This window comes from Alosa alosa, chromosome 18 (assembly GCF_017589495.1).
Source record: "Alosa alosa isolate M-15738 ecotype Scorff River chromosome 18, AALO_Geno_1.1, whole genome shotgun sequence".
Classification (NCBI taxonomy): Eukaryota; Metazoa; Chordata; class Actinopteri; order Clupeiformes; family Clupeidae; genus Alosa; species Alosa alosa.
In genome coordinates, this window is record NC_063206.1 from 25,580,726 (window position 1) to 25,608,360 (window position 27,635).

At 41.0% G+C, this 27,635-nt stretch overlaps 3 protein-coding genes across 10 annotated transcripts; 1 reads left to right on the forward strand and 2 right to left on the reverse strand.

Annotated features, from left to right (window-relative positions):
- Positions 1 to 697: 697 nt before the first annotated feature.
- LOC125311602 (phenazine biosynthesis-like domain-containing protein 1) lies at positions 698 to 5,019 on the reverse strand. The gene is made up of 9 exons (XM_048269820.1): positions 4,911 to 5,019; positions 4,663 to 4,762; positions 3,823 to 3,921; positions 3,565 to 3,674; positions 3,293 to 3,322; positions 3,083 to 3,171; positions 1,863 to 2,038; positions 1,717 to 1,779; positions 698 to 1,095 (listed from the first exon to the last, which is right to left on the reverse strand). The coding sequence occupies exons 1-9, from the start codon at positions 5,016 to 5,018 to the stop codon at positions 986 to 988; spliced, it is 885 nt and encodes a 294-aa protein (XP_048125777.1). The 5' UTR covers position 5,019; the 3' UTR covers positions 698 to 985.
- A 485-nt stretch (positions 5,020 to 5,504) lies between these two features.
- hnrnph3 (heterogeneous nuclear ribonucleoprotein H3 (2H9)) lies at positions 5,505 to 11,980 on the forward strand. 3 transcript variants are annotated; one of them, XM_048270398.1, is made up of 11 exons: positions 5,505 to 5,556; positions 6,840 to 6,946; positions 7,048 to 7,203; positions 7,645 to 7,788; positions 8,347 to 8,485; positions 9,193 to 9,383; positions 9,528 to 9,620; positions 9,950 to 10,068; positions 10,417 to 10,552; positions 11,098 to 11,154; positions 11,413 to 11,980. In XM_048270398.1, the coding sequence occupies exons 2-11, from the start codon at positions 6,859 to 6,861 to the stop codon at positions 11,484 to 11,486; spliced, it is 1,197 nt and encodes a 398-aa protein (XP_048126355.1). In that variant the 5' UTR covers positions 5,505 to 5,556; positions 6,840 to 6,858; the 3' UTR covers positions 11,487 to 11,980. The 3 variants fall into 3 exon arrangements, with proteins under 3 accessions (XP_048126355.1, XP_048126356.1, XP_048126357.1); XM_048270399.1 differs by having other exon boundaries at positions 5,544 to 5,614; XM_048270400.1 differs by lacking the exon at positions 5,505 to 5,556 and adding an exon at positions 5,641 to 5,928.
- A 427-nt stretch (positions 11,981 to 12,407) lies between these two features.
- Positions 12,408 to 27,332, reverse strand: rufy2 (RUN and FYVE domain containing 2). Of its 6 annotated transcripts, none has more exons than XM_048269836.1 (19): positions 27,151 to 27,332; positions 26,201 to 26,364; positions 23,932 to 24,105; positions 23,216 to 23,333; positions 22,298 to 22,399; positions 21,435 to 21,558; positions 20,849 to 20,913; positions 20,653 to 20,718; positions 20,177 to 20,246; positions 19,988 to 20,089; positions 19,771 to 19,887; positions 19,047 to 19,223; positions 18,124 to 18,221; positions 16,682 to 16,801; positions 15,638 to 15,767; positions 15,098 to 15,192; positions 14,592 to 14,640; positions 14,238 to 14,318; positions 12,408 to 13,867 (listed from the first exon to the last, which is right to left on the reverse strand). In XM_048269836.1, exons 2-19 carry the CDS (start codon positions 26,274 to 26,276, stop codon positions 13,724 to 13,726), a joined length of 1,908 nt encoding a protein of 635 aa, XP_048125793.1. In that variant the 5' UTR covers positions 26,277 to 26,364; positions 27,151 to 27,332; the 3' UTR covers positions 12,408 to 13,723. The 6 variants fall into 6 exon arrangements, with proteins under 6 accessions (XP_048125793.1, XP_048125795.1, XP_048125794.1 ...); XM_048269838.1 differs by having other exon boundaries at positions 19,047 to 19,214; positions 27,151 to 27,330; XM_048269837.1 differs by lacking the exon at positions 27,151 to 27,332 and adding an exon at positions 26,699 to 26,748.
- Positions 27,333 to 27,635: the final 303 nt, after the last annotated feature.

The window sequence follows — 27,635 nt, forward strand, 5'->3', positions numbered from 1 at the left end:
AGGAGGCAAAGGGATATTCTGGAATGGGTATAAAAGTTTGGGTAAAATCTTCAAAATATCTATGCAGACAATTAAGAATATGGGTAAAGATGTCTTTCAATAGAATTAGAAATACTTTGAAATGCAAAAACAGGGTCATAATTTACTGAAACAATTTCCTCAAGCCTTGGTACAGTCTTTACGCCCAGATATGTAAAACAATCAGTTGCATTAAAAGTTGTTCCATGGTTCCATGAATCCTTCACAAACCTTATGATAAGCTCTAATAGGGTATTGAGATGTTTTCGTTTTTTGAATAAAGACATCTGCAAATAACAATTTTATATTTGACATGACCAACAGTAATACCAGTTATGCCTATATGTCTTCTAACTATTGCAAGGGGTTCAATGGAGATTGCAAAGAGGAGAGCGAGAGAGGTGAGCCCTGTCGACAACCTTGGCAATGTTGAATGGGTTGGACACCATGTTATTCATCAGCACCTCCACTACAGAGTCATGGTGTAGCTGGGCCCACTTGCAGAATTGTTCCCCAAAACCAAATTTAGTTAGTAGTTCGAATAAACAGGACCATTCAACCCTATCAAAAGCTTTTTCACAACGCCATAATCATAATATACTTTGAAGGGGATATATTTAAAAAGAAATGCTAAGAATGGGTGGGTGATTTCACCCACCATGCACATTTGGTCCCCCAATGTTGACTCCATGCATACGGCCTTGCTTTTTCAGCCTCCAATGATGGGTCTAGATCATGGGTGGGCAAACTTTTTGGCTCAAGGGCCACATTGGGTTTTGAAAATTGGCCAGTGGGCCTGCTGCAATGTAACATGATGTTTTGACATTGACGTTCTGTAAGAAGAGTGGAAAGCAATTTGCAGTAAAGCTAACTAACATCGTCTCTATCGCAGGAAAAAAATAGCGAGCAGCCTGATAACCTAATTAAATGCTTGGCAGGCCGCTGTTTGCCTACCCCTAATCTAAATCTAGATGGCTATTGTTCCCTGAAGGACAAACACACCGCGTCCTGCAATGTCCAGCCTCTGGCCCTTGATCTCCAGCTCCAGCTCTCCTCCACGCATGGAGCTCTGGTAGGCTGTAAAGTACAACAAACACCAATAACAGCTGTGGCATGAAAAGACGACACATAGCACTACTAAGGTCCATGTTCCTGATTTTGGGGATTGCCAGGTTGTGGCACTGGTGCAGTGCCTTGGAAAACATCTGAAATAATCCTGATCGTAGTACGCCAAGTCACACAACTTGTATGCAAATCACTTTTTGATTTTGTTACTGGCTTTATACTTGATACGTTTCAGACTGCCAAGTGGCGATATTCACATATAATAATAGTACTGGTCATAATCACTAAGATCTGTTAGTAGGCCATGTCCTTCACTGGCCTATGCCAAGGCAAGAGAGAGGAGAGCCTCACACATCTGTCATCTGGTCAAATGGTTGTGCTACTGGCAATGTACAATGCCAGGGTAAATTGATTCCATTTGACAGTCTGGAACTAATGACAACAATTAGTACATCTTAAGGACAACAATTCATTAGCCTGCCAGTGGTAGCTTTACACATTAAGGGTTTAAATGTATTAAGACAGTGAGGCATTCAGAAGCACAATTATAGAAAAGATATTCAAAGACCATGTTTGAATATTAGCCATAACACAGTAGCAATGACATTTAGAGCATATCCACCCTTTTCCTACCTAACAATCTCTGCTTCCCCAGTTTCTCTGACCAATATTTCGCAAGGACAGAGTGTGCTGATCCTATGGACAATAAGAAAGTGAAAAGAGATTAAATGAGATATTTGTATTTTTATACACACCACTAGTCTCTTCGGTATTCTTACCAGTGACTGGATCCTCAGGAATCCCATTCCAGGGTGCGAAATACCTGGAGAAGAAGTCGTATCCTGGCTGGGATTCAGGGGCGCCCCTCATAGTGACAATCACACCCTTTACCTTGCCAGTGTGCTCACTCGTCACCATCTTCTCTGGGTCTGGCCTCAGCGATGTCAGTGCTGACCTGATGAGAGAAATGCCTCAGATTGATCTGCGGTTTATTGGCTTGCTGGAAGACTGGTTTGTCAGTGGGCTAGCCTCTGTCTTTGCTCTGAAGAACTACGGCAAGTGTCACCTTGTGTGTGCATACAGTATAATGAAGAGGGGAGAGTGATTTGAGAGTGAAAATGTCCAGTAGGTCACAGAACTGTTGAAGCCTAAACATCAATCTATTTGTCTTTCTATAACCAGGCTGGTTGTGAAGGTAGTCCAGCATTCCCCTCATGAAGCTTTCCAGGCCCAAAACAACAGAACTCATGAGGGGTCTTAGAAACAGTTTATGACCTCTCAGGTTAAACAAAGTTGACTGATATCTAACATTGCAGCTACAGAATATTGGTCGTCAGACTGGGAAACAACAGTATTTGTTTACGTAGGAAACAAGGAACTAGCAACGATAGATAGACCAGACAAAAACATAGTCCCAGCTGCCTCACTTGTACTTTCTAAGGTGAAATTACCTCTGAAGATGGAGAGATGGAGGTATAATGCAGGTTGTTTGGGCAAAAGGTGTCTGGTTTCCACCAAAACAGCATTGAGGATAATCATGTTAAGATGCAAAATTGGGTGCAGCAAAAAGAGTGCTGCAGAGGATACAATAGACCCCTTGCAAACCTCCCACTCCAAGATGGTTCTGAAGTAAGGCAGATGAAGCCTTCAGGTTCTTTGGATCCATAATATCCACTTTGCAAATATCCTGCATCCTGTTCAGTGCCACAGGTTGGCAAAGCCTGGCAAGCCTGCTCCTATTTTTCACTCTTAACATGTCCAGTTAATGATAAAATGTACAAAAATTATAGACTGCTGATGTAATGAGTGAACTTATATTTTCACTCAACACCCCTCTATTCCACCATGCAGTCACAAAGTAACAAGTTTCACGTCAAGTTAAATTAGGAAAATAGGAAGCACTGCCGCAGCCAACTGACAAAGCACAGTTTATCCATGCAGATCATAATATGTACATTTCCCAATGTTATATAATATATGGATTATAAAAGGAATTTACGTGTCACACGTGTCGGCAAGACGCAACAACAATTTTTTTGTGTCCTCACTGTATCGTACATCTCCTAAGGGCAAGTCTCCCACAACAACCTGCAATACAGTTTCAGAGACAATTGAACATTTCATGTAGTGGTGTAAGATATCTTACTTGGTTGACTGATGCTGGTGCAAATATTTGTTACTGTTACTGTTACTTGTTATTGTCACTTACTTTAATTAAGTCTGCAATCTCATGTGGATCCTGCAACACATTAACTTATCTTAAAACTCACATTGAATGCATTATTACTCATCAACAATCAATGGGCCACTTCAAATGACTGAACCCAAAGGAAGAACTGCATCTTATAGATGTCTACAAGGTGCAAATGACCAATGTTTCGACAAACAATGTCTTCACCAGAGTCCTTTTCATTGGGTTAATTGTTCATATTACATTGACTATTTCGTAGTACTTTGCAAACAACACGCATGGCGCCTAACCTGGGAAATGGTTGTGTATAGGGGGAAGTCCATCACAATGCTGTCCCCACGCATGCGGTTGCACAGCTCACCACTCAGAGTATCAAACACAACCTGCTGGTTGGTATTTTCTGACAGCAATAAATAAACAGCAGAATAATTGGCATTAAATCATATGTATTTTTGCTAATGGAGACTGGATTTATTAACAATAATAATATAAGTCAATTTGAATGAAATGTATACTAAGGCATGGAGTGAAGAGCATGGTATACTTACTTTTGTGGAAAAATAGAGTAGCTGCTGAAGCAAGTGTGGCATGTCCACATAGTTTCACTTCATTAGTGGGGGTGAACCAACGTAAATTAAAACGGGATGCTGAGAGAAACAAAGTAAACGCTTTAACGTTGAAGTTGAAAGTTTGATATATGTTACTTTAATTCAAATATACTTTGCTTTGTTTACATGAAAGGCTTTGTTTACATGCTTATGTTAGAACAATAAATTAGAAAGGTTGTTTACTTTCCCTTCATGGTAAAATGTCGAAAGTTAAAAAAACAAGTTCTCTTTTACAGTGATTGGAAAACTGTATTACATGAAACTTGCAAGAATATGAGCATTCAGAATTCTTTCTTGTGTGTCTTATTGCCATGTCTAAGTAAGGTGGGCATATTTTGGTAGGCAAACAAACTGTTACTTAAAACTTTACTACTACTGTAGTTTTAATATCAATATATCCTAAGCCACCACAGCAAAATATGTAGGGGTAGGACCATTTGTGTCATATAGCATTCTGGTGAACAAACAGCATGTCATTGCTGTATATTTAGGTGTAAAGCATGTTTAACCTGAAAAAAAACTGAAGCTGATTCTAATTTCTAATTCTAATTTGACTGTCACATTTGAAATCAATTTAACATCAGCCCAATGAAAAAAAGAATATAATGTTTGGCCCTCCCATTAACAATGATGCTGGCCATTGAGTGTTGGGGGCCCCTGTCAGTGTAGCGTCCGTTAAACCATCCTAGATACCGCCCTCATCCTCTGGGCACCCCAGCCTGTACCCTATCAGCTACCCAAATGGCAGCAACGTTCATGCAAACATTTAAACATAAATACCTGTGCTGAAACTATCAGCTGCATTTTGACAAATGACAAAGGCTGTTTCAGACAAGTTCATCTCGGTTGCAATTTTTTGGTAAAACTCCTCTGGCAATGCCTGTAATGAACAATTACATGTAACAATTTAATTTCACTTTGAAGAAACCACCATGCTTACACCATCAATGCCTGTCCCACCAACAAGCTTATAGTGTAAGCCTAGCCTACAATGCAAGGTAATGAAAACAGCACACAGTTAGACTTACTTTTTGCAGCAAACACACAGCTGCTGGATTACCCTTGAAAGGAATATTGGTAAATGCATCCATAACAAAAATGGGTATATCCATTGCTAATCCACTGTCTAACCTCATAGAAAGGACGCTGGACTTTATACCCTTGGTGTCAGCACAGCCAATCCTTAAAGGGACAGTCTGAATGAAACCTTGCATCAGCCCAGGCCTCTCATGTTTTACCATACATTACCTAAGCACAAAGAAAAAGGTGTGTTTGTATTTTGCCAGTTGGTTAGAGACAGAGATTGTGATTATTTAAAATGTTATGAACTTGTGAAAATATATAGACTTTTATTCTGTTAGGATTTGAATGTCTAGGCCTCTCTTTGTTTTCACCTATATATGCCAGCACTTGTTTGGAAATTAGGGTATTTTACCACTATTGCAAGTTCTTTGAAATCCCACTTCTATGTAGTTAATTAAGTTAAAACAGGCATTTTAAGTCCCTTGGTTTGATTAAAGCAGAGAGTTTACAGAAGAAGTAGAAGTAGAGAGTACAGAAGTAGAAGTTACAAAATACCAGTGAGACTGAGACACCGACCAGACAAAGTCTCGCGAGAGATTCCTTAAATGCTGTTCCTTAGCTACCTACCTGAGGACAGCCTGGCGGTTGACGGTAAAGAGAAATATCGTTGTTAAACTCCTGTGTGGTGTACATTTATTTGCTCACCGATGTTCGTGTACATTTCTGGTTTACCTTAATTTGATATTCTGACATTTTCATTGTAATGTCTGTTCATCATGTTCGAAAATATGACATTTTTGCTCAATGTTACTTGACCGACGACAATGTTCTGCTAGCTAATGTTGGTTAGCTGGCACTGCGTTCTGTTCAGTAACGTTAGTGGCGGTAGAACTTGTCCTTCTTGTCAACCTCGAACCAACGCCAAATTGTGTCATTATGTTGTATGGTGTTCATGTGTGGAGATGGGTTGCTACATTACAAATTATTTTAGTGTCATTTCTCAGCAGTCTCTTTATCTTACAGGTAACTTGGCTGGCTAGCATGATGGTAACGTTACGTTAACGTTAAGTCAACAGCCTCCCTAGCTAACGTTAACGATAGTGTTATAACGTTACAGGTGCTAACTAACGTTAAATAGCGTAAACGGTTTATAGATTGCAAGTAGCTGTTGCTAGTTTCAGTCCATGCTAGTGTCTTATTGAAGGTTGATTTTAATTGTGGTCAACGATAATCTAGTGTCAAGTTATTCTTCCTGGCACCTCGGGCTAGTTATCGTTAACGTACGTTAAGTTACCTTATTATTAGGCTAGAAGCTACAGGTGAAGCTCGAGTCAATGTCATACTTTAGTGCTAACGTTTAAACATAACGTTAAGGGTCTGTGGGTGTCGGTGATGTGTGCTTGCCTGTTGATTAACTTATTAACTTGATATGAAATGCAGTGTCAGCTGTCATTATTTGACTGACCAGCAGCTACAACCAGCTAGCACAGTTTCCCGTAGAATACAACATGTCAATGTTGTCGTTAACGTTAGTGTTGTTGCAGGATGTATACGTATGACGTTAGTGTTATAACAGTGTCGGTCTGTGTATGTTAAAACTGTTAAAATGCAGCATTGCAGTGACCTCAACGTGATATAACCCGGTTTCCCGGTCTACCCGGTTTCAATGTCATGTGTGTTAACCAGGGAACAGCTGCTTTTTCCACCTGCGCCTACTCATTCTATGGGCTACCTGTGTTAAGTCGTGAGAAAGACCTCGAACCAACGTCGTCATTCATATCATAGGCTGTATCAAGGCGTACATAGAAAAATAAAAGTGAAAAAAGTAAAAGCAGGCCTTTTTCGTGCGATTGGCAACACACCGTTACTTAGGCAAGTAGTAATGTGCACTGTACTGTTTTTATTTAATTAATCAATTTTTTGTCCCTTTTTAGTAACTGTCACAGACTGAAAATGTCTCACAATGATGAAGGATATGTGGTGCGGATTCGAGGTTTACCATGGTCATGTACACAAGAAGAAGTTGCCTCCTTTTTCTCTGGTAAAGAGTCTATTTGTTTTTGACTATTACATGTAACAAGCATCCTAGGCTAAGCATTTAAAAATGAAAGGGTTTATGGATGAGTTTGATTTGTCTTTCAGATTGTGACATTGTAGGGAAAGTGAACGGGGTATGTTTCACTTACTCCAAAGAGGGAAGGCCTAGTGGAGAGGCCTTTGTCGAGCTGAAAACGGCAGAGGATTTTAAGAATGCGTTGGCTAAGGATCGCAAATACATGGGCCATCGGTATATTGAAGGTACGTTCTGTATGTTTCAAACCTTTTCTAGCTCATGATCGAAAAGCTAGCTATAGATAGGTACTGAGGTAACAGCAGGTACTGTGTGCACCAGTTCTCTTATCTGTACCCATTATATAATCTTTTGGAGAATGGTATTGGCCTTAGGCTTTTGTTGCTTGTAGGGAGTTGAATTTTGCATTCAGTATGTGTACCACTTTCAGTAACCCAAACATAATAAAAAATGCAACTACTGAGACAGCAGCCAACAAGGCAGGCATCAGTTTTTTAAAAAAAATCATTTTGTATGTGTGTGTGTGTGTGTAGCTGTGTACATGTTGATATTTGCTCAGTCTAGATCATTTGCATTGTCATGCTTGTGACAACGACCAAGGTCACTTAGCCAGCGCTGCAACCTAAACTTGTGTTGTGCTTTGTGTGCTCTGCTCTGCTACCCTGTAGTGTTCAAGTCCAACCGCAGCGAGATGGACTGGGTCCTGAAGCGCTGCGGGCCCACAGACTACGACAGCAGTAGTGGCTGCACGCTGCGTCTCCGAGGCCTGCCCTTTGGCTGCAGCAAGGAGGAGATTGTGCAGTTCTTCGCAGGTATTTGTGCCACGTCTTTACGCCAGCACTGTCCAGAGTGGACTGTGTAATGTTTAATGCTGTATGCAAAGCAAATAAGTAATCACATTCTGGAGGATGGTGGGCGCCACCATTCTTTATTTATTTTTTGGTGGAGCCTTCTTTTTTTTTTTCGTTTTTTATGAATGTGGCTTGATGCATCCTTGAAATGTTGTACATAGCATTGCAAAATGGTATGAAATATTCCCTTAAAGCAAACTAATGACTTTTGTGCTTTTGTGTTTGGATGCAAAAGTGACCTAAATCTGTTAATGTAAAGCTGGTGACGTACAGTTTGATCTGATCAATCCTGTGGCATTACATTATGCGTTAATTCATAATAAATGTTTTTTTTATTTGGTTCTTTAATCAATCAAGTGTGTATTCAGGAAATAATTTTCCTAAAATCAGAATTGGTGGCAAGGGTTTGGTTGTGCGGGGGGGTTATTGTCTCTGATCATTTCTCCACAGTTGGGATATGTTGCGTTTTGTTTATAACATGTCTCCCCTTGTGGGGGTTATTTGTCCTTTGGGTTAAAGGGTTGAAAATCGTTCCAAATGGGATAACATTGCCGATGGACTACCAGGGGAGGAGCACAGGGGAAGCCTTCGTGCAGTTTGCCTCAAAGGAGATAGCAGAAAAGGCACTGGGGAAACACAAGGAAAGAATAGGGCACAGGTGGGGCCAGCAAGACTGGGGCTGGGGCTGGACTGTGCTCTCACTGACTGTGGGGCCAGGACAGGGTGGGAGGGAGGAGAGGGGAGAGGGAGGTTTGTTTGTGTGTGTTTGTGTGTGTTTGTGTGTGTGTGTGTGTGTGTGTGTGTGTGTGTGTGTGTGTGTGTGTGTGTGTGTGTGTGAGTGAGGGTGGGGGTGGAGATGGGAAAGGGGAGTCTTGGTTGGGATCATGCATCTTTCTGCTCCAGAAAAAGATGTATCATTAATATCCATTTTCATCTGAATCTTCCCTCATTTCTACACCTGGGCATTGATCTCACCTTATTCTTCACAACATCGGAGTTTCTCTAGAGGTCACAGGTCATAGTTCCTACTGCTGATAGTCACAGCCTGTTTGATACTGGGTGAAATGGCCTTTTAGTGTGTCAAAATATGCCTTCTGATTATCTGAAGCTCTGTCTTTATTGTAAGAAAGCAATAAAAAAAGCGCTCTTGTGTAGCTGTAGCATCAAATTGATGATGTGACATATTCAGATTATTGCAGCGTTCCTATTCTCCCCTTAACTCTGTAGAACTCCACTAGCTGGCCTAAACCCAATGAAACCCTTAAGATATTTGTCTAAGTCCCAAATGTGTGTTTGCTTAGGCTCATGATAAGCTGCGCATTTTGTGCGCTTAGCTCATGATGTCTCCAAACCTCCTGAATCCAGGTACATCGAGATATTCAAGAGCAGCCGTAATGAAATCCGGGCGTACTATGAGGTGCCCCGGAGGATGATGGGACAGCGTCCGGGCCCGTACGATCGCCCTATAATGGGTCGCGGTGGGTTCTTTGGTCCCGGACCAGGGAGAGGTGGAGCAGGTCTGGACCAGATGCGTAGTGGCAGTGTCTACAGTAGTGGTATGTTTACTCCATCAAGCATTTCACTAGGATATCACACTGCAGTGTTTGTTTAGTATGCATCCGTAGTAAGTTCTTGAGTACTTAACTACTGACTTTTATTATCTGTCTATTTATCTAAACTATCTGAAATCCACTTTGTAGGTTATGGAGGCTTTGACAACTACAATGGCTTCAACAACTACTGTTTTGGCAATGGCATGTTTGAGGAGCGAGGAAGGGGAGATCGAAGCCGAGGTAGGAGCAAAGTTTGAAAGTCACGATAGTGATTTGGGTTTATCGTGCGTTCCATTTGTACGTGCTGATGGCTTGTGACAACTCGTAACTTGTGAAATGACGTAACTTCCTAGTCAGACGAGTTTAGGGGGGCGTAACTTTGCATAACGTCCTGTTTTTTGGACTACTTAATACTTGTAAGATGAGCACATTGGACAAATGGATCGCACCATTAGTTTTCCCTTCCTGCGTTCTAAGCCATGAAATTACTTGTTTGTGTGCGCGTGTGTGTGTGCGTGTGTGTCTTGCTTGTGTGCCCATACCTGTGTGTTTTTTTTTCGTTCTTCCAGCCAGCGGCAGCAGCCATGGCTACGGTGGAGGGGGTGACTCTGGTTCAAGTTTCCACAGCGGACACTTTGTGCACATGAGGGGCCTTCCATTCCGAGCCACTGAGGCGGACATCGCCAATGTAAGAGCATAGCCGGGTCATTCTATAGAAACGTCCACTGTCTGTGCACTGTACAAAATTGTAGAGTAAACATGTAATTATTGCAATATATTTTTAAGTAAAACAATATGTGTTTTTGAGCCACCAAAGTGACACTATTTATTTTTTAATCAACTGTATAGGATTCCAAGCACCACGTATAAAGGTTGAGGGCCACATTTTGAAGTCATTCACTTGGCTCAGGGTTCCATTCCCTGCTCTCAAAGTTGGCGAAATTGATTTCTCTGATTTCTCTGGTCACTGATTCCGTTGCCACCTCTGCGGGACGTTCAATGATGACCTCTCTGTTGTGTTTTTGTGTCGTTGCAGTTCTTTGCGCCCCTTCACCCCTTGCGCGTGCGCATCGACGTGGGCCCCAACGGCAAGTCTACAGGGGAGGCCGACGTGGAATTTGGATCGCACGAGGATGCAGTGTCAGCAATGTCAAAGGACAAGAATCACATGCGTATGTGCCCTCAGCTGCTGCTTTAGCTAAGGGAGCAAAGCTCCCTCGAGCGTGCTGTTTACACAAGTATGAAAGGGTTTGCTTTTAAAGTGCAAGATCATGAACTGCAGTTACCAGGAAACTTGTTTTGAGGATAAGGTCAGGGATTTGCTAAAACTACTCTGCAGGTAAACAAGGGAGTCATAATGCCTGTGTTTTGTTCTGTGTTGCACTGGATGTGATCTAGGTCTATTGTCAGTGCAATGCATGTGGGGACAAAACATGGCTTTGGTAGTGGTTACTAGATTTTATGGGTAACATTGCATGAGGAAATGCAACGGGAATGTACTCCCGCATTCATCCTAAATTTAATCAGAAATTTGGAGTAGGATTGTATGATGTAGCAAGTAAACAGTATATTGCAAAAACTGTACAGGTCCACCAAAAACTCAGTGGTACCATGTTCACAATGTATTTTTGACACTGCAGTAATAAGGTAGCCTAAGTGTTGCATGGCCAAGAGTTACTTAATGCATTCATCTCTTTTTTTTGTTTTCTCTCACCAGAGCACCGTTATATCGAGTTGTTTTTAAACTCAACTTCAAGTGGAGGATCAGACATGGGTTAGTATCACCTTCTGTAAAAGCCAATGTGTAGCACATGATTGTATTGTTGTATTACACAAATTGAGATTATACATGCTTTTGGCATATGAAATATATAAAAGTTTTAAACACATGGGTGTCTTTTGTTTGATGAAATAAAAAATGAATGTTGATTGTACATTGTAACACAGGAGTAAATATGATCCGGATGTTGTGCGTAACTTATCTTTGAAGTGGCTGCCATATTTGACTTTGGTCTAACTGGTGTGTTTGCAGGTCGTGGCGGTGGTTTCTACAACAGTTCCGGAAGCATGGGCTCACGGAGCAGTGGGCTGAGGGGAATGTTCTAGAGTTAGACTGTATTTAGAGTTCTACCATTTTCAACCCAAAGTTGGAAGAGTTGTTTTGTATTTGGATGTTTTCACATGTTCATAAAAATGTACGTAGGATATTTTCCAGTCTCAAAGAATGGAATAATGAAAAAGCTATGTCTATATAAATATATAAATATATATATATATATATATATATTTTGGGCTCATTACATAGGTTAACCAGCTATTGTAAATTTTACTTATTAAAATTTTATATAAATTCTTGTTGTTCATGTCTTATTGTTTCTGTGATTTTTCAAATGTTATGCCATAATTGGATTGTGAGCCAGATTAACTCTTTTAACTCATGATGAGATATCCCTTTACTGTAGTTCTATACTGATCATTTTTGAATATACTGGATATATGTTTGCTTGGACTGTGCAGTTGTCATTGGGTTTAGATCTCTGAATTTTTCAATAAGAGCTGTCCCAGAGGCATAATAAAGACTATGGCTATATTTTATAACATACCTTTACCCATGTTTCCGTTTTTTTCCCACACACTATGATGAACGCGACAATGCAATGCTTTAGAGCTTGATCTTTAGATTGTGTTCATGTCCAGATATAATTTGAAACTCAAACTTTGATTGATAATTTGGCCTTGTGAGATAATGGAGATGGGATCAGACACCTAGACATCAGGCCTGGCAGTTAAAATAATTCACAAATTTGAATGTTATTCTTATTTATTTTTTATTTTATACCCTGTAGTGCCAGGGTGATTAAGATTTCCCCCATCTACCATTTTGTCAAGCTTTTAAATGAGGAATTATGTTACAGAGGATATTAAGCTCACTTGTGCCATACTGCTTAATGATATTAATCAAAGACCACCTTAGTGAAATTCTTTTACCATTGCCATCTGTACACACACACACACAATAGTCAAGAGTCAGTTCCGCTGAAGAGTTTATTTTGAAACTGGTGAATGATGATTCTGGAATGGAAGCATTCAGCAATGGATCTTCCAATGAAACTGCAAACGTAATCTCTGGCCTCCTGAAGGCTTCTCTGTACACATGTCACTTCTCTCTTCATTCACTCAAGCCAGCTGAATGAGCATGTATCTGTCAATTACAGTTTAACAGTTTGAAGCACACATTTCTCTCAAGTGGCTAGATAGTGGGATTCAGTGAAAATAAAATTAAAATCATGCCGAACTTCACTGTCCAAAGTTACATTGATACGCAATGCTCTTCAAAAGTGATGTACAGTATTTGAATTCAAAATGACAATTAATAATCTATTGTGCTTCTACGCAAATACAAAAACAATCAATAGATATAACCATCAGTGGTTTAGTACCCAACTGTACAACATTTCAAATTTGAAATATCTGGCCATTTTACGAAGTTGGGTCTTGGGCTTACAGGTTCGGTTTTAAATATATCATATAACTGGCATAAATTAATTATAAATCTTATTGACATAATACATAGTCTTTTGTGAGGAATTCCAGTTTACACTTTACAAATAAAAAGAAATAAAGTAAAAACCTTGGCATATTTTAAACATTATGTGCTATATTACATGTCGTAGTACTTATTTCTAAATACATAGAAGGACAAACTTCTATTAGTATGTGGCAAGTTTTGTAGAACTGATACTGTGCAGTTTTTGACATTGAAATCAAAGCAGCATTAAGAATCTTAGTGCTTTAGGATGGTCAAACTTCTTGGTCTGACTTTTCTACAAAGAAATGTCTGGAAATGTCATCATTCATCATTTTGGCTTCTTACTTAGGCACATGTGAATATCAATTAATATCTGCACTTAAGTAATAAATCAGATATCTCAACAGTCTTCTGTCCATCACAGGCATAGAGCATTATCACAATAGTCTTCACACTGATTTGATGCATTGCATGGACTAGAGAGGTATTTGTACTTCAAGTTTGGAATGTTCTGTCCTTCTGAATGTCTGATTCTGGCCAGCTGCCAAAAAATGTCCTGTAATCTCTCAAAAGTATCTTGGCTCAGGCACAACACTGAGGAGAATGTAAACGTCTTTTTTTTTTTTTTTTTAACACCTGAAACCAGTGGTCGGCCATCTTGGATTTTAGTTGTTCTACGTTGTTGTGTCAGCCAGGGGCTGCTGTTCTGCCTCTGCTGGGTTAAAGGGGTGCCTAGAGTGGTCGTCGTGGCTGTTGTACGTGAGTGTACTGTCTGTCTGTAGTGTGGCGAGCCCCTGGCCTCCCTCTGGTTTATTTAGGTGGAGGTGGAGGAGCAGCGCTGGAGCAGCAGGGCGTGACACGTGTCGCACACTCGCACCGGCTTGGGTGAGGCGGGGAGGGGCAGCTCGTTGTCAGAGCAGGCGTTGCAGAAGATCTCGCCGCAGTTCCTGCAGTGGTGCTGCTCAGGCACAGAAATCCAAAGATTGGACCAACAGGACATGCTTTTTCTTCAGATATTACATACTACTCTTAATTAATTACTTTAGATTATCTCATATATATAAATGTTTTCCTCTCTGTAAGCCTGAGGCCTAATATGAGGTAAGTGCATTGTGCAGTAACAGCCACATACAGTTCTATAGTTCTATGTCTTTACTTCCTTAGGGATAATATCCCTAAGGAAGTAAAGACATAGAACTATATCCCTAAGGAAGTAAAGACATAGAACTATAGAACTGTAATGATAGACTAACCTCTCTAAAACTTTTGGAACACAATGTACATCTGTGTGTGTGGAATGTTATCAGATATCAGAAGTGGTAACCAACCTTTCTTCTGGAAATGGAGAACTCTTTTTCACACAGCTTACAGTGCGTAGCGTCCTTATCCTTCAGCCACACTTGGCCACCCTGAGAGGATGTTAAGTGTTTGTTTGTTCAAGATAAATGCACATCTGCTGAAATCACATACTGACACAATCATCTGATAAGCTAGTAATCTCTTAACATAACATCTAAAGCCCACAAGTTCTGTAATGTTGCTGAAGCTTCCAAGATCATAGACTAGATTCCAGAGGCAGCAGATACAGTGAGGTCATGTACTGCAGGCCCTACTTGTACTGTAAATCACTTTGCATAAAGGCAACTGCTAAATGAATATAACATATAAGAGATCGATCATACCTGCAAGGCCTTGTTTGCTTCTTTGATGTCTTCAATTTTCAGTTTGGATCTGAGTACAAACAAAACAACATCAGGGACCAAAGAAACTGAGCCCATCTGTGGCTGACTATGGGGCAGCCTTCTGATCAATGTCGCAGGGAAATAATTACATTACTGGTTTCATCTTTTCTGATTGGATTACTGTGACAATTTGTCTAATAATGATTAGTTCGGAGACAGTATCAATATATCAGTGCCTGGACAACATGGCTCAGGAACACGGCCAAACAACCTTGCCCAAAAAGATGACCTGTGTATCATCATCCTTACAATAACAGGTACAGAAGCTGATGGTGATTAAAGATGATTTAGGTGTTGTGTCTGCCAGTAATCAACTTATAAAGTCTTAATATGATAACCAATGAATGCCTTCTGTAGGCTATATTTCCTTTTGTATAAATACCACTTCCTCAGGGCTTCCTTTATTTGTGGCTAGTGTAAATCTAGCGGAGAGAATGCTTGTTTACTCGCTGAGTTTGCAGCCCAGCTCCTCCAGGGCCTGCTCCTGTTCCTCACAGATGCCTTTCAGTTGCCGGTTCTCATCATGCATCCGGTGGAACTCCTGCAGGTACAACCCAAGAGATTATAATTTATAGGGTCTTGACACAACTGAATATATGACTTAAACATGTCTAATATATCACATCAAGCAGTTTAGACAGAGCAAAATATATGAAAAGGTAAAATATGGAACATTGCAGACAGAATTTTCTGCACAAACGGGCTGCAGTCCTCAGTCTACATGTAAGATTTTCATCATGCTGTGTAACATTGTAAATGTAGTGTATTGTAAATGTAACTGCATTATTTATATCTGTGTTATAAACAAATACACAGACTACCTAACATACTGTATGGGACTTGACACGGGAGAGGGATAATCTGAGATAACATCATCTGTATGCTGTGTTATATGTATATCATATTGAGATAATGCTCTATGCCTGTGATGGACAGAAGACTGTTGAGAATGTGTTCATTGCACATGAGGGAATAAGACTGTTTACTTTTTTGAGTCCATTGATTTGCAGAGCCTGAGCACTGAGCTGAGCAACGATGTCTCGCTCCCGTTCTAGATCATTCTGCAAGGTCTGCCGCCACTCCCGCTCAATCTTCAGATCCGTCTCCAGCTGCAGCCTGTTGCCAATTAAACAAACAACAAACTCACTTCATTCACTGATATTATGAACAGAAAGAAAAAATATTTAAAGGGTAGTTTGTGATTCAAACAAGAGATAAATTATATTTAAGATTAGCAGCCAATCAAATGACACCACTCCTTTTGTGCCCCTACAGTAAAATCAGTGAGTTAAATGGCCGGCTCAGTCTCAGCCACTATGACCCTGTTAACATTTGTTTTTAAAATGTGTCTTGAGTGATCTAATCACAAGTGGCCAGTTCTAAACACAAGTGTAAACAATCACCAAGACACATTATGATCTGATCACTCAAACTACTTGCCGAGGTGGTCTAAGGTGCAGTTGACCACATAACCTTTGCAGTGTAAACGCTAATGTGTTCTGATGCGTTCAAAACATTTGGAGTTAGCAATAGTGGAATCAAAACAGAGGTGGTCAGCAATGTGTCTGGCTGTCCTGACTGAGTCTCCAGATAAATATAGTAGTACAAATATGCTATCAGCTGTTCATCTTGGAATACATGTGTAAACCGCGATGTGTCTTGGCTGACCACTTGTGATTGGATCACCCAAGACGCATTCTGAAACCAAATGTAAAAAGGTAATTTGTGTGCTTCCCATTTCAGAGCCAGGACTTTGTACACCCGTTTTTCTTTTCTGAGGTGCACACACCAAATGGACAGCTAGTGGATTGTGTAGAGAAATTCAATCTAGCAAAAAAATGAAATCTAAGAAATTAGATCTAACAAAAATCTGACTTGAATCATGGTGTCTACCTTTAACTGAAAAAATAGTGATACTCATGGTTGACAATTGCTGTATGCAGACCTAAACAAACATGTGGTATAAACGCGTAATACAGAGCAAGGGAGGGTGTGAGTGTCCTTATATAGAGACAATAGACCAGACTTACATCTGCTTCTCTCTCTGGGCAATCTGCTTCTGGAGATTGTCTGCTTTGTTGGCAAAGTCCTGCTTGAATTTGCGTGTGCCCTCTTCGGCGGTGGAGCGATCCCTCTCAGCCTCCTGCAATCTGGCGTAATTCAAACCGAATGGGTAAAACTGAGGCTCCCAGCACGTGTGGGGACAGGGTGAGGGGTGTGAATGAAATGACCAAATGTAGAAAGAAAATTAAAAAAAGGAGAAGCAAGACATCTGCAGGCAAACTAACTCACAGGAGGAGGAAAGAAGGAAGGACAGAGCCAGAAAACTCGGCCAAAGGGATGGACAAAGGTAACGAGAGGATGCTAGCAGAGACCCCTGGGCTTGTTTGATATTAATGGCATTACCCCCGAGGGGACTTTTGGACATAATCACAACAAATTGAATATTTCAAAACATCTAAGTTTATTGATTCACATGTTAAAAGACACACATCTTTATTTGTTAGTGGTGCCTGGTGAAACAGTTACAATTACTGTTGTTAATTTTTTTGTTTACAGTACCACGATAATCAGATGTTCTATAAAACTGCTCCATATGAAAAAACAACAACAAAAGTCTGTCATAGAAACAGCCAATTGAAGGATAACCAACATAGTGGAGAGCCACAGAGAACAGTCAAAACCATGAATTACACTAGACTTTGTATTATCATCCCGTTAAAGTGTTTACAGACAAATAGTGTAAAGTGACGATATAAATTCAGAAGGAAATATCTTTGACGAGCTTGTATTGGTGCTCGGTGTCTGTGCTGGCACATTTCACGAAGGACATGGCGAGAGTCCTGGTCTGACTCAGCAAATCTTTGTCGCTACGGAGATTCAACGGAAGTGTAGGGGAACGGGTGGGGGTGGGGTGGGGGTGAGATCACAGATGCATTGGCGAAGGGAGAGATCATGTATCGTTGCACAACAAGGAAAGATTTGAAAAGAAAGATGATTGGAAGGAGGGGAAAAGGAAAAAGAAGATAGGGAGAACAAAAAGGGAAAGAGGATGTACATATCAGTGAATTTCCATGTCACTCAAAAAGCCTCAAGAAGATTATTAAGCAATGCAGTCATAAAAATAGTACAGGTAAGATGGCTGTAAAGCAATGGAACAGATAGGGGGGAGGGATGGATCCATGTTGACTGAAACATGACAAGGTACTAGTGGCAACACGCAGCACAAGCTAGTACAGCAGAATACTCAAATGTGATTTTGCAAACTGGTCGAACGAGACCACTTCAATACAGACATGCAAAAGAACACACAATGCCCAATGCATGCCCAATATTGCACAAAACAGTCATGTCTGACTTAAAGTGATTAAAAACATCAAAACTGCTCTAAATATTTAAAAATGCTCATCTTTATTGCTCTGTAAACAGGTGAATGCGGTATATAGTATGAGGTTAAACCCTGGACCCTTACCTCTGTTCAAGTTGCTTCATGGTCGCTGTGATCTGATTGGTCTTCTCCTCCAGCCGGGAAATCATCTCATCCTTCTGTTTGAGGCCGTCGTCAGCAGCCTGGGAATGGAAAAGCAGACAGCCAATCAGTAAATGCACACTGTGCTCAAAGACATTGGTCGTTTGGTTTATCTTATATGATTCTACCGGCAATATAGACCCTTTTAACAACATAAACAAACATGTGCATTCCCAAGGCATTTCCGGTGGCACAGAAAACAACATTGAGCTAATGGTAACATGGTGACAAACAAAAATATATTTAAAAAAAAGAAACATGTTTTAAAGTCAGCACTTTGTAGAGCATTAAGCTAAAGGCCGATTCATTTTAATTTCAAAGTATCTGCGTTGGTTTTGAACTTTTCAACTGGAAATACTCTAGGAATAGATTAAAAGGGTCTATAATGGTCACTGCTAAGAGAATACAAAACTAAACAGGATGCTGTGAAATATTTATGTGGGTAAGTGAAGGCGAAGGCATTTAATGTGTCTAGGTTCTCACAGAACAGATCATGCAGGCAATACAAGGAGACAATTAAAAGCTTCAGTAACATCACAAACTAATGTGTGCCAAGAAATGACATGGTGTACTGTACATGTAGAGTTCCTCCTTATTTTGCAGTTAAGCAAATACATAATAAGCATTGTAATATCATTTATTTTGGCTTACACTCAACTCTCACAGCTATTCACTACAATTTCCTGTCAACACTGACATTTAAGAAAGGCACTTTCCAGGACTTTCACTCCTGTTTGTGACAAATCCAAGCACATGTTGACGTTCTCCAGTGATGGAATGTGTGAGCCAAAGGCTTAGTGCGAGACAAGGCGTGTGCTGACCTAAAACTGTGCAAAGACGAGGACGAGGATGGCAGTTCACTGTACCTGCATTTTCTGGTACATCTCAACGTTGATGGCCTTGACGTCGTCCAGCTGGTTGCGCAGGCCGATAAGGGTGTCTTGCTTCTCGTGGATGTCCTTCTCCAGCAGCTTCATGGCCATCTCCATCTCTTGCTTCATGCTCACTTGGACAACCAGCTCGTTCTCCACGTCCTGCCCAGCCCACGCACACACACATGCACACACACACATTTATTTTACACTGTGGTTCAGTCAAATTCAGTTAAATTAAATTCAATTACACTTCAATTCAATAAACTTACCAGATTTACTAGACAGAATGACATGGTGTACATACAGTACAATGATCTAAATACACTACCGTTCAAACGTTTGGGGTCACTTAAAAATGTCCATTCCACTCCATTATGGGCAGAATACATAGGATGGATGGTTGCTAAGAATGGCTCTCTGAACAAGATATTGTTTTAACATTATAACATTAATAATGTCTACACTGTATGTGTGTATACTACTTGTATGTACACATGTTTTGATTTGGTGTTGTTTTCTAGGCTAAAAAAAAAGCTTTTCCTCTGACTACACTATATTTCTTGTAGTGAAACTAAGACAGTAAGCAAGTGTTAGTATTGACACTGAGCATTAAACCTGATAGAAGATAGACCTCACTGACATGACATGATAGATACATGATGACTTCACAGTAACTGGTGCTAACATGCATCTGTTTGAATGTAGGGACACTTACCTGCCGTAGTTGACATTCCTCTCTTAGCTGTCGCCTGGCCTCGTTGTACATCTCGTCCAGACCCTGCCTCGACTGTTTGTAAGTGTCCAACTCAACATCCACATCTACCTGAGTCACCTACATTTAAGACACAACGTTATCACATTTGTATTATGCAAAGCCTTTCATGCAATGGTAACTGAGTGCTGTGTTTCTGAATGAGGATACAGTGCATTACCTCTAGACGACGCTGGGTTTTCATGACAATCACTGAGTTCTCTGTTCGTAGCTGTTGATTTTCCTCCTGTAGTTTGATGATGTTGTTTTTGGCAATGGCGAGCTGGAAGAAAAAGCAAATGTTTGTCTTAGAAAATGAGCTAAAAAACAAAGCAGATGGAAATAACATCGATGTAAATGAATGTTGTACCTCCTCAATAAGTTTGGAGTTGGACTTCTCGAGGGATTCTACCCTTCCTTGTAAGCCCGTCACTGTTGAGCTGCAGACCAGAGAAACATGAGGAGAGAAGATCAGTTGAACATAACGAGGTCTTTTAAAAGACCAATGCATCATCAGACTAATGAAGGTTGAATGCAGAATCTGTGACTATGCAACGTCAACAATTTTTTTTTAGCAGGTAAGATTTTGACTGTTCCTGGGATTAAAAAAGAGGAGTTTACTATTTCTATAAACGCTCTATGTAAACACACAAAATCCGAACTTCACTTCAAATTAATTCCTAAATGTTATGCGAGACCATGCTCATGTATTGTGTGTGCTGATAGCTTATATTTTGTTTGCCGGTCCATATTTATCACCATTAAGATGTATGGTTTTTGGTGTGTGTGTGTGTGTGTGTGTGTGTGTGTGTGTGTGTGTGTGTGTGTGTGTGTAAAGCAGCTCACTTTAGTTGTCTGTTCAGCTCTTCAACATAGTTCTTCTGGTCCAAAATAGCAGCTATTTGGCCATTTCTAAAGAAAATGCAACAGGAACACTGATCCAAGAGGTTTTACAACTATAAAGTTGTACATTTTACAAAGTTGACATTCAATTTCTGCAAAACATGAATACAATGTCGTACATATGACATCATTACAGTACCTCTCCTCACTTCTGTAGTCATCAATGTCATTCTTCAAGTACATTGAGAAGTCGATCACGCCCACCTGCTCAGCAAACAAGCAGTTTTGCATGACCAAACTCAACATGATGACATAACATACACATTAATAGGTAACACTTTACTTGACAGTATCAACATAAGAGTGACATGACACTGGCATGAACACATGACACTGTCATGACACATGAAACCTAACCCTAAACCTAATCCTAACCTCTAACCCTTATCCTAATCCCAACCCTAACCCTCACCCTAAACCTAACCCTAACCCTAATTGTAAACCTAACCCTAATCCTAACCCTAACTTGTTATGGCAAAAACCGAATGTCACTTAATAACAGAAGCGTTATGTCATAAACATTTATGACTTGTTTATGACACGTTCATGACAGTGTCATGTCAGTCTTATGTCGACACTGTCAAGTAAAGTGTAACCCATTAAGATGCATATCATAACCTTACAATGTGATGTTCTTCATTGTGACAACAAAACACGGCATATCCAAGAGAAGATGCACTGTAACAGAGCTTGGTAAGTGTCCAGGCTGGTATAATGAGACTCACCTGTGAGTCCAGGTCTTCGCCCTTCACACATAAGTTTGCATCGATCACATTGAGTCCGACGAGAAGACCCACGATGACAGCACCTTCCTCCTCCAACATCACTGCTGCACTCTCGTAGAAATCACTGTGAGCACGCACACACACACACACACACGATTGTCTACCACATTAACTTTTTTTTTCTTTTTTTTTACAGTAACTCTCAGAGACACTTGAAACACTAACTTCTAGCCTAAGCTTCGGAGAGTGCTCTTGACAACGCTGATGGCTTGCCAAACCAAAATGTTGAATAATGGAGGAATTTCTCATTTTAAGCGGACTACCACAGATAAATAGCCACAGGAACATGACAACATTATGAATGTGTGATCGATCTTATCCATCTCCATGATGTAACATAGGACTCCAATTTTCCTGACAAGGAATAATTTCCTTCAGATTGTACAGACTGAAAGCAACATGTTACAATACCATTGTCATGCTACCTTACACATATCTAGTCTTCTTGAACAGCGGACAGTGTGATGTAGTTAAAAAAGTAGGATCCAGAAATCAATAAAAAAAGAGTTGCAGGTCTCCATCTCAGCACCTATAAGTATGCTTGTATCTATGTTTGAGCTACATGTATTCTGAGCTATTCTACAAGTAGCTCTTCAGCTCAACTGCTGCAAATCAACATAAAGTAGGTATTCACTATTTTAAAACATTTTTTTTTTTAAAACAAGTGGCAAATAGGCACTAATTTTCTACTCCATTTAATGCATCTGGATAGTTTCCTGCTCCGCAACTACTGAATGAAAGGGTCAAGGGTCAAAGAGAGGAAGGCGTTAGGCTGTGCAGGCCAGCCACTGGGCCACCCTTACCTCAGTATGTCCTTCCTGGTGATGAGGCATCGTAGGTAATCCGCCAGGCGCTTCTGCATGAGAGCTAAGCGGAGCCAAGCCCGAGCTTTCCCCAGAGGGGTCCTGGTGCACATGGAAGAGCACACACATGCACATAAAGAAGAGCACACACATGCACATAAAGAAGAGCACACACATGCACATAAAACACGACTACTCTGTGCTTATCATCCAAAAAACATTCAGAAAAAAAAAACTGTTGCATTTGTAAATTACAATTTTTACACACGTTCCCCATCCAATGTAACTTTGGGGGAATGTATTCTTCATTAAATATCTTCTACTAATAAGTCAACCTGAAACATCAAGACATGAAATATTACAAAACGACTAAAGATAATGCAAGCAAAAACATCCATTTGGACAGAACTTTTCTTTCATGTTTAACTTGATACCATTTGGCACATGAAAGAGTTTGTGTTGTACAGCTTAACATAGCCAGAGTATCGCATAGCTGGCCAAGCTGTTCCTCTGGGCAATGAAAGCAGAAGTGAGACTGCAGCGTCACCTTGTACTTCCTCTTTCAGGCCCTCTAAATGGACACTGTGGAAGGAGAGCAAGCCATGCGCATCTGCACCTATACTGATAGTGTGCTACAAACGTCAAGGCCACAAGGACAATTTTTTTGTGTTGTTTCGGGAAAAAGAGCTAAATCTGCACTGCATCATGAGCAGAAACATGACTAATTCCTAAATTTGATTCAAGGCCCCATGTTCCTGGAAAAAATGCACTCCGAGCCACCACAGATACAGTTCCTTTGCAAAACAGAATCTAATTACAATGGAAAATAAACTGTACAACTAAGCTTGATGTCCATTCCTAAAGGTTACTGTGTCTTCCTGGAGAAAATAAATGGGGGAAAACAAAGTAAGTGCGTACTTGAGGCCTGGCAGATCTCTGACACTGGCGGCAATCTCAGCAGCCTCCGGGCAGAGCTTCTCCACCATCTCCAGAGGACCCCACAGAGACTTGTTGTAGCCAAGGAATGACTTCTTCACTGAGCAATGCAAACACACATCACCTCAGGTTAGACCACAAGAAACAAAGCACTCAATTAAATGCAGTATATGAATGTAAGATCATAGGATTACATGGAAGGATATAAAAACTGTTTTGTTTTGTTTTAAATTGTTATTTTGTTGTCAGTCCATTCCGAGTATTACATAATGCACATACAGTATCGGATGATGAATAACATTACTATGTGAATTAGCCACTGATATGTGAACGTAAGCACTAATGACATAGATAATTGAATTCCATACATCGCAATATCAGAGTGAAAGTATTATTTATGTTATTGCTATTTAACAGGCTGCTTTCTGTCATACTTTGGAAGGGAGCACTAATGTCTTTTTAAGTATTCTACACATGATGTATAAATGCCTTGGGAGCATTTGCAGAGTATGCCAACTGGCAGCGAATGTAAATATCAAAACAGCGCTGGATATAAACAGATCATTGGTGAAGACCTCAGTGTGCCTCTGAACTGTGGCTGCCTCCAGCCCCTTTTCATTAACACTGTTTCATAATCACTGGAGTCACGTACACTGCGCCACTGCCAAAAAACCCACAGCCTGGTGGTGATGGCCTACCTTTCAGCCCGTGCTTCAGACAGTGCTCCATCACCACAAAGAACTGCTGGAGCGGAGGGTAGTCCGAGTCCAGGGTCCGGCCGAAGCTCAGGGCAGACTCGATTAGACCCTTGATGCTAAGCTTGGCCATGTTCAGCAGGTTGGCACGTTCCATGGCCATGGGATCTCGAAAGGCTGGAGGGGATGAAAGGATAGGAGGAAAAGAAAGAGAGAGAGAGAGAGAGAGAGAGAAAGAAAGAAAGTGATAGGATATGAAAGAAAGAGAGATGGGCAGAGAGGAAACAGTAAATAGATTAATATATAATTAATCATCCAGCCATATACTGTTTACAGGATGTTGTCTCGGCTCGGCTCAGCAGTTTTTCAGTGATGGCACAGGTAGTTAAAGTGTCTGCAAAAAATACTCAGGCTAACCTAGTATTCTTCATATTCTAATGGTTATCCTGATTGCAACGAGTAGCCTAAGCCAATCCACTGACATCGTTTCATTTATTCTGCTTCAGCCCTGAATGGGTTTGCAATTTATAGTAGTGCGACTCTTGGTTCTTCCTATGTAGGCCTATTTTATAAGAGATCACATGCTGTCAGTGTACAATGCATTGTATAACTGGTTATGTTTTGGTCGTTGCTCGTGACAGTTTATAGGCCTACAGCCCCTTTGAGCATGATAAATTCCTAAAAGGACAAATTTATTCATATGCAGTCGGCCGAACTGGAAGGATTGATCCGATGAACAGCACTGGACATCCTTGGTGTGAACAACGCAAGATCGTCTTCAGACCAATAACATAGACCTCATCTTCTTGTAGGCTATTAGATGATCTTAACAACAAGCATCGCGTCACGTCAGTATCACACCGATGGTCCGGGTGTGGTTCGGCTACAGATAATTGGACAACTGACACCACGTGTCATTGAAAAAATAGACATCTGTAACTAAAAAAACATATGCACTTGCTGCCTATTAAGAGTAACAAGTAGGCCTATAATAAGGCTACATTATTGTCCCGCCACGCTTGTCATATTGGGAACAATTGCATCATTGCAAATATGATGTTGATGGTATGGTATCTCCATGTCAGTATTCGCCAATCAGCTGGGCCTGCACAGTAGCTAAAGCATATTGCATCTCCACTCACCCTTGGAGCTCCAGTCCTCGGTGAAAGGAGAGGTTTTGTGCTCTGCTACCTTGGGAAGGACATGAATGCTTCCTGAGAAGGTTTCCGATGCTTTCCGTGCCAGTGCGAAGATAGGTGCCTGCCATCTCCCGTCCCCAGATTTGACGCTGCTGCTACTACTAGTGCTGGCGGCAGCAGCCACGGTGCTAGCTTTTTCACCGGTTGACTTGTCTTCCTGCAACCTAAGGATCCCAAACATCTGAGTCTTCTCTTTGTTGCTTTCAGCTTCGGCTAATGTGAGGTCGTGTTCTGCAGGTGTCGCCATTGCAGAAGTGAGTATCATAAGATTGTGTGCGATTCCTCCCTCCTTCCTTGACAGCGACCGCGGCAGATATCTAACGCTAACTTATCGGATGGCATTGAATAACCATGAATGATCGGATTCCAACCCAGATTGGGTTGATTCTGCCAGCGGTCATTCCATTGACTTACATTCTTGAAACCAGTACAGACAAGCAGTCCAGTTAGATGTATAGGTCAATGTTCAGAACAAGGCAGTTCTGCGCTATAGATTTGTTTACACCGAGCGGTCTCTATCCAAGTCCGTCTGCAAAGAAGGGGTGGTGTCAAAAACGCTCACAAGACACAAAAGCGCTACGTAATGCCATAGTCAGAAAGGTTTCTAGTGCCCTCTAGTGCCGATTGTGTTTAATACAGAAATATTTTGGGTTGGTATGTTCTGACAGTTCACTGAGGTGAAGTAACATGTTGAATTATGTAATATAATAATATAATATTGTTTACAATTATACACATACCGGTATTTGAAGTTCATCATACTAATAAGGTCTACCAAATTCTGCAGCTAATCAATTTCAATTTCATTTTGTTAAAATGTGTAATTTTGAATAGGGATAATTAATCATTTTGTATGACGCAACATGTAGCCTTTACTGGCTACAAGTACTGGCTCTTAAAAAGTAAACAACAACAACAGCACAAAAAGGATTGGGAGAAATTAAAGAGTTGCAACAGGCAAGAATCTTAGCAAATCAAGTCTTCCATTTTTCTGAATCTAAAGGTGTGGACACCTCACTGGACATACTGTAACCACCCTGCATGTGTGTCTTGAGTGTTCTGACTGCGTTTACCTTGGCTGTAGGCTAGTCGCTCCATACTCTCGCTGTGGGTGATGCCCCAGCGATGCAGGCTCTGAGGGGAGTACATCAGTACACCGTCAACGCTTTGACTGGGTCAAGATGAACCAGGGCCCTGGATACTTCTAGACAATTCTCCTGAGGAGGGCAAATCTACTCTGAAATGACAAAGCATTGGGTGCGTTTAAATGGATTGTTGCATGCTAGATATTATTGTTTGAATATATTCCTTTTTTTTGGATGAAATGACTTATGCTTTAAAGGGCTATTCTTACAGACACATTATACATTTATAAGCATTGTAATTCCTTATACATTAGTTTAACTGCTCAACAGTTTGTTGTGGATGTGCCTGTTTACATAAAACATTTATCAGAGGTACTAGTCAATATTGTAAACACAAGAAGCAACATATGGACATTGGGAATGAGCCAAACCTTTACAAAGTCAAAATCCACAATAATTGTTGTTTAAAAGTCACAAAATACTCACTGCATATTGGTCAGTCAGAGAAGGATTCTTGTTTGCTGTCCGAAAACAACTCACACACCCAACCTCATTTGTTCTAGTATCTGTCTGTCTCTCTCTCTCTCTCTCTCTCTCTCTCTCTGTCCCTCTCTCCTGATTAACTCCATGGCCTTGCTATCATATGACTCTGCTTTCCTGTTCCAGCCTCTCCCTGTTTTTACAAAAAAAAAACACTCATTCTCCCATGGATTCAAATCAACACAGCGACAGACCCGTGCAAATCCTCGCTCTGCAGAAAATAAGCCTCAACCAGAGCTAGAGCCAACAGCCAGCAGCCTGTGACATTAAACCAGTCAAGCACTTACTGCCAGTCTATGACATGCCACCGCAGCCTTCTGTTGTGGCCTTTGGTGTCCCATACATGGCTGGAGCAATGTGAGCAGTAATAAGAGCAAAGCATAAAAGCACGTCCTTACCTCGGCTGTGGATGTGGCTGCAGCCTGGGTCAGTTTGACACAGGGCCAGCTCTAACATCGGACAGAGGTTCGCCTGTGTGATGTATATAGGGCCACTTTGGAGGAGCCCTCATATCCCCTCAGCCTGCGCTGTGGTTGGGGCGGGCAGGAGAGCAGAGGGGATGTCGCTCAGTGGAACGGCACCACGGCAGTCAGGGTGCAGGGGAGAGGGAGCGGGGCGGGACGCAGGGAAGGAGGGAGGAGGAGGGGGGAGGGATCACAGGATCCACAGGAGCAGTCAGAGCAGTGGGGGCGGGAGCGCTCTGTAAGGATTGGCCAATCACAGCTCGGCTGCAGAGAATGGAAGCCCAGTCATTCAGGAAATGGGTATTTTGTGGTGACACGGCATCTCTCAGCCCTCCGATTGTAGCGCAGGCTTGCTTATGTTTTGGCCATTTGATCAAGCTATTGTGTAACAGGACCGCCGCAACAGATCCGATGAAATC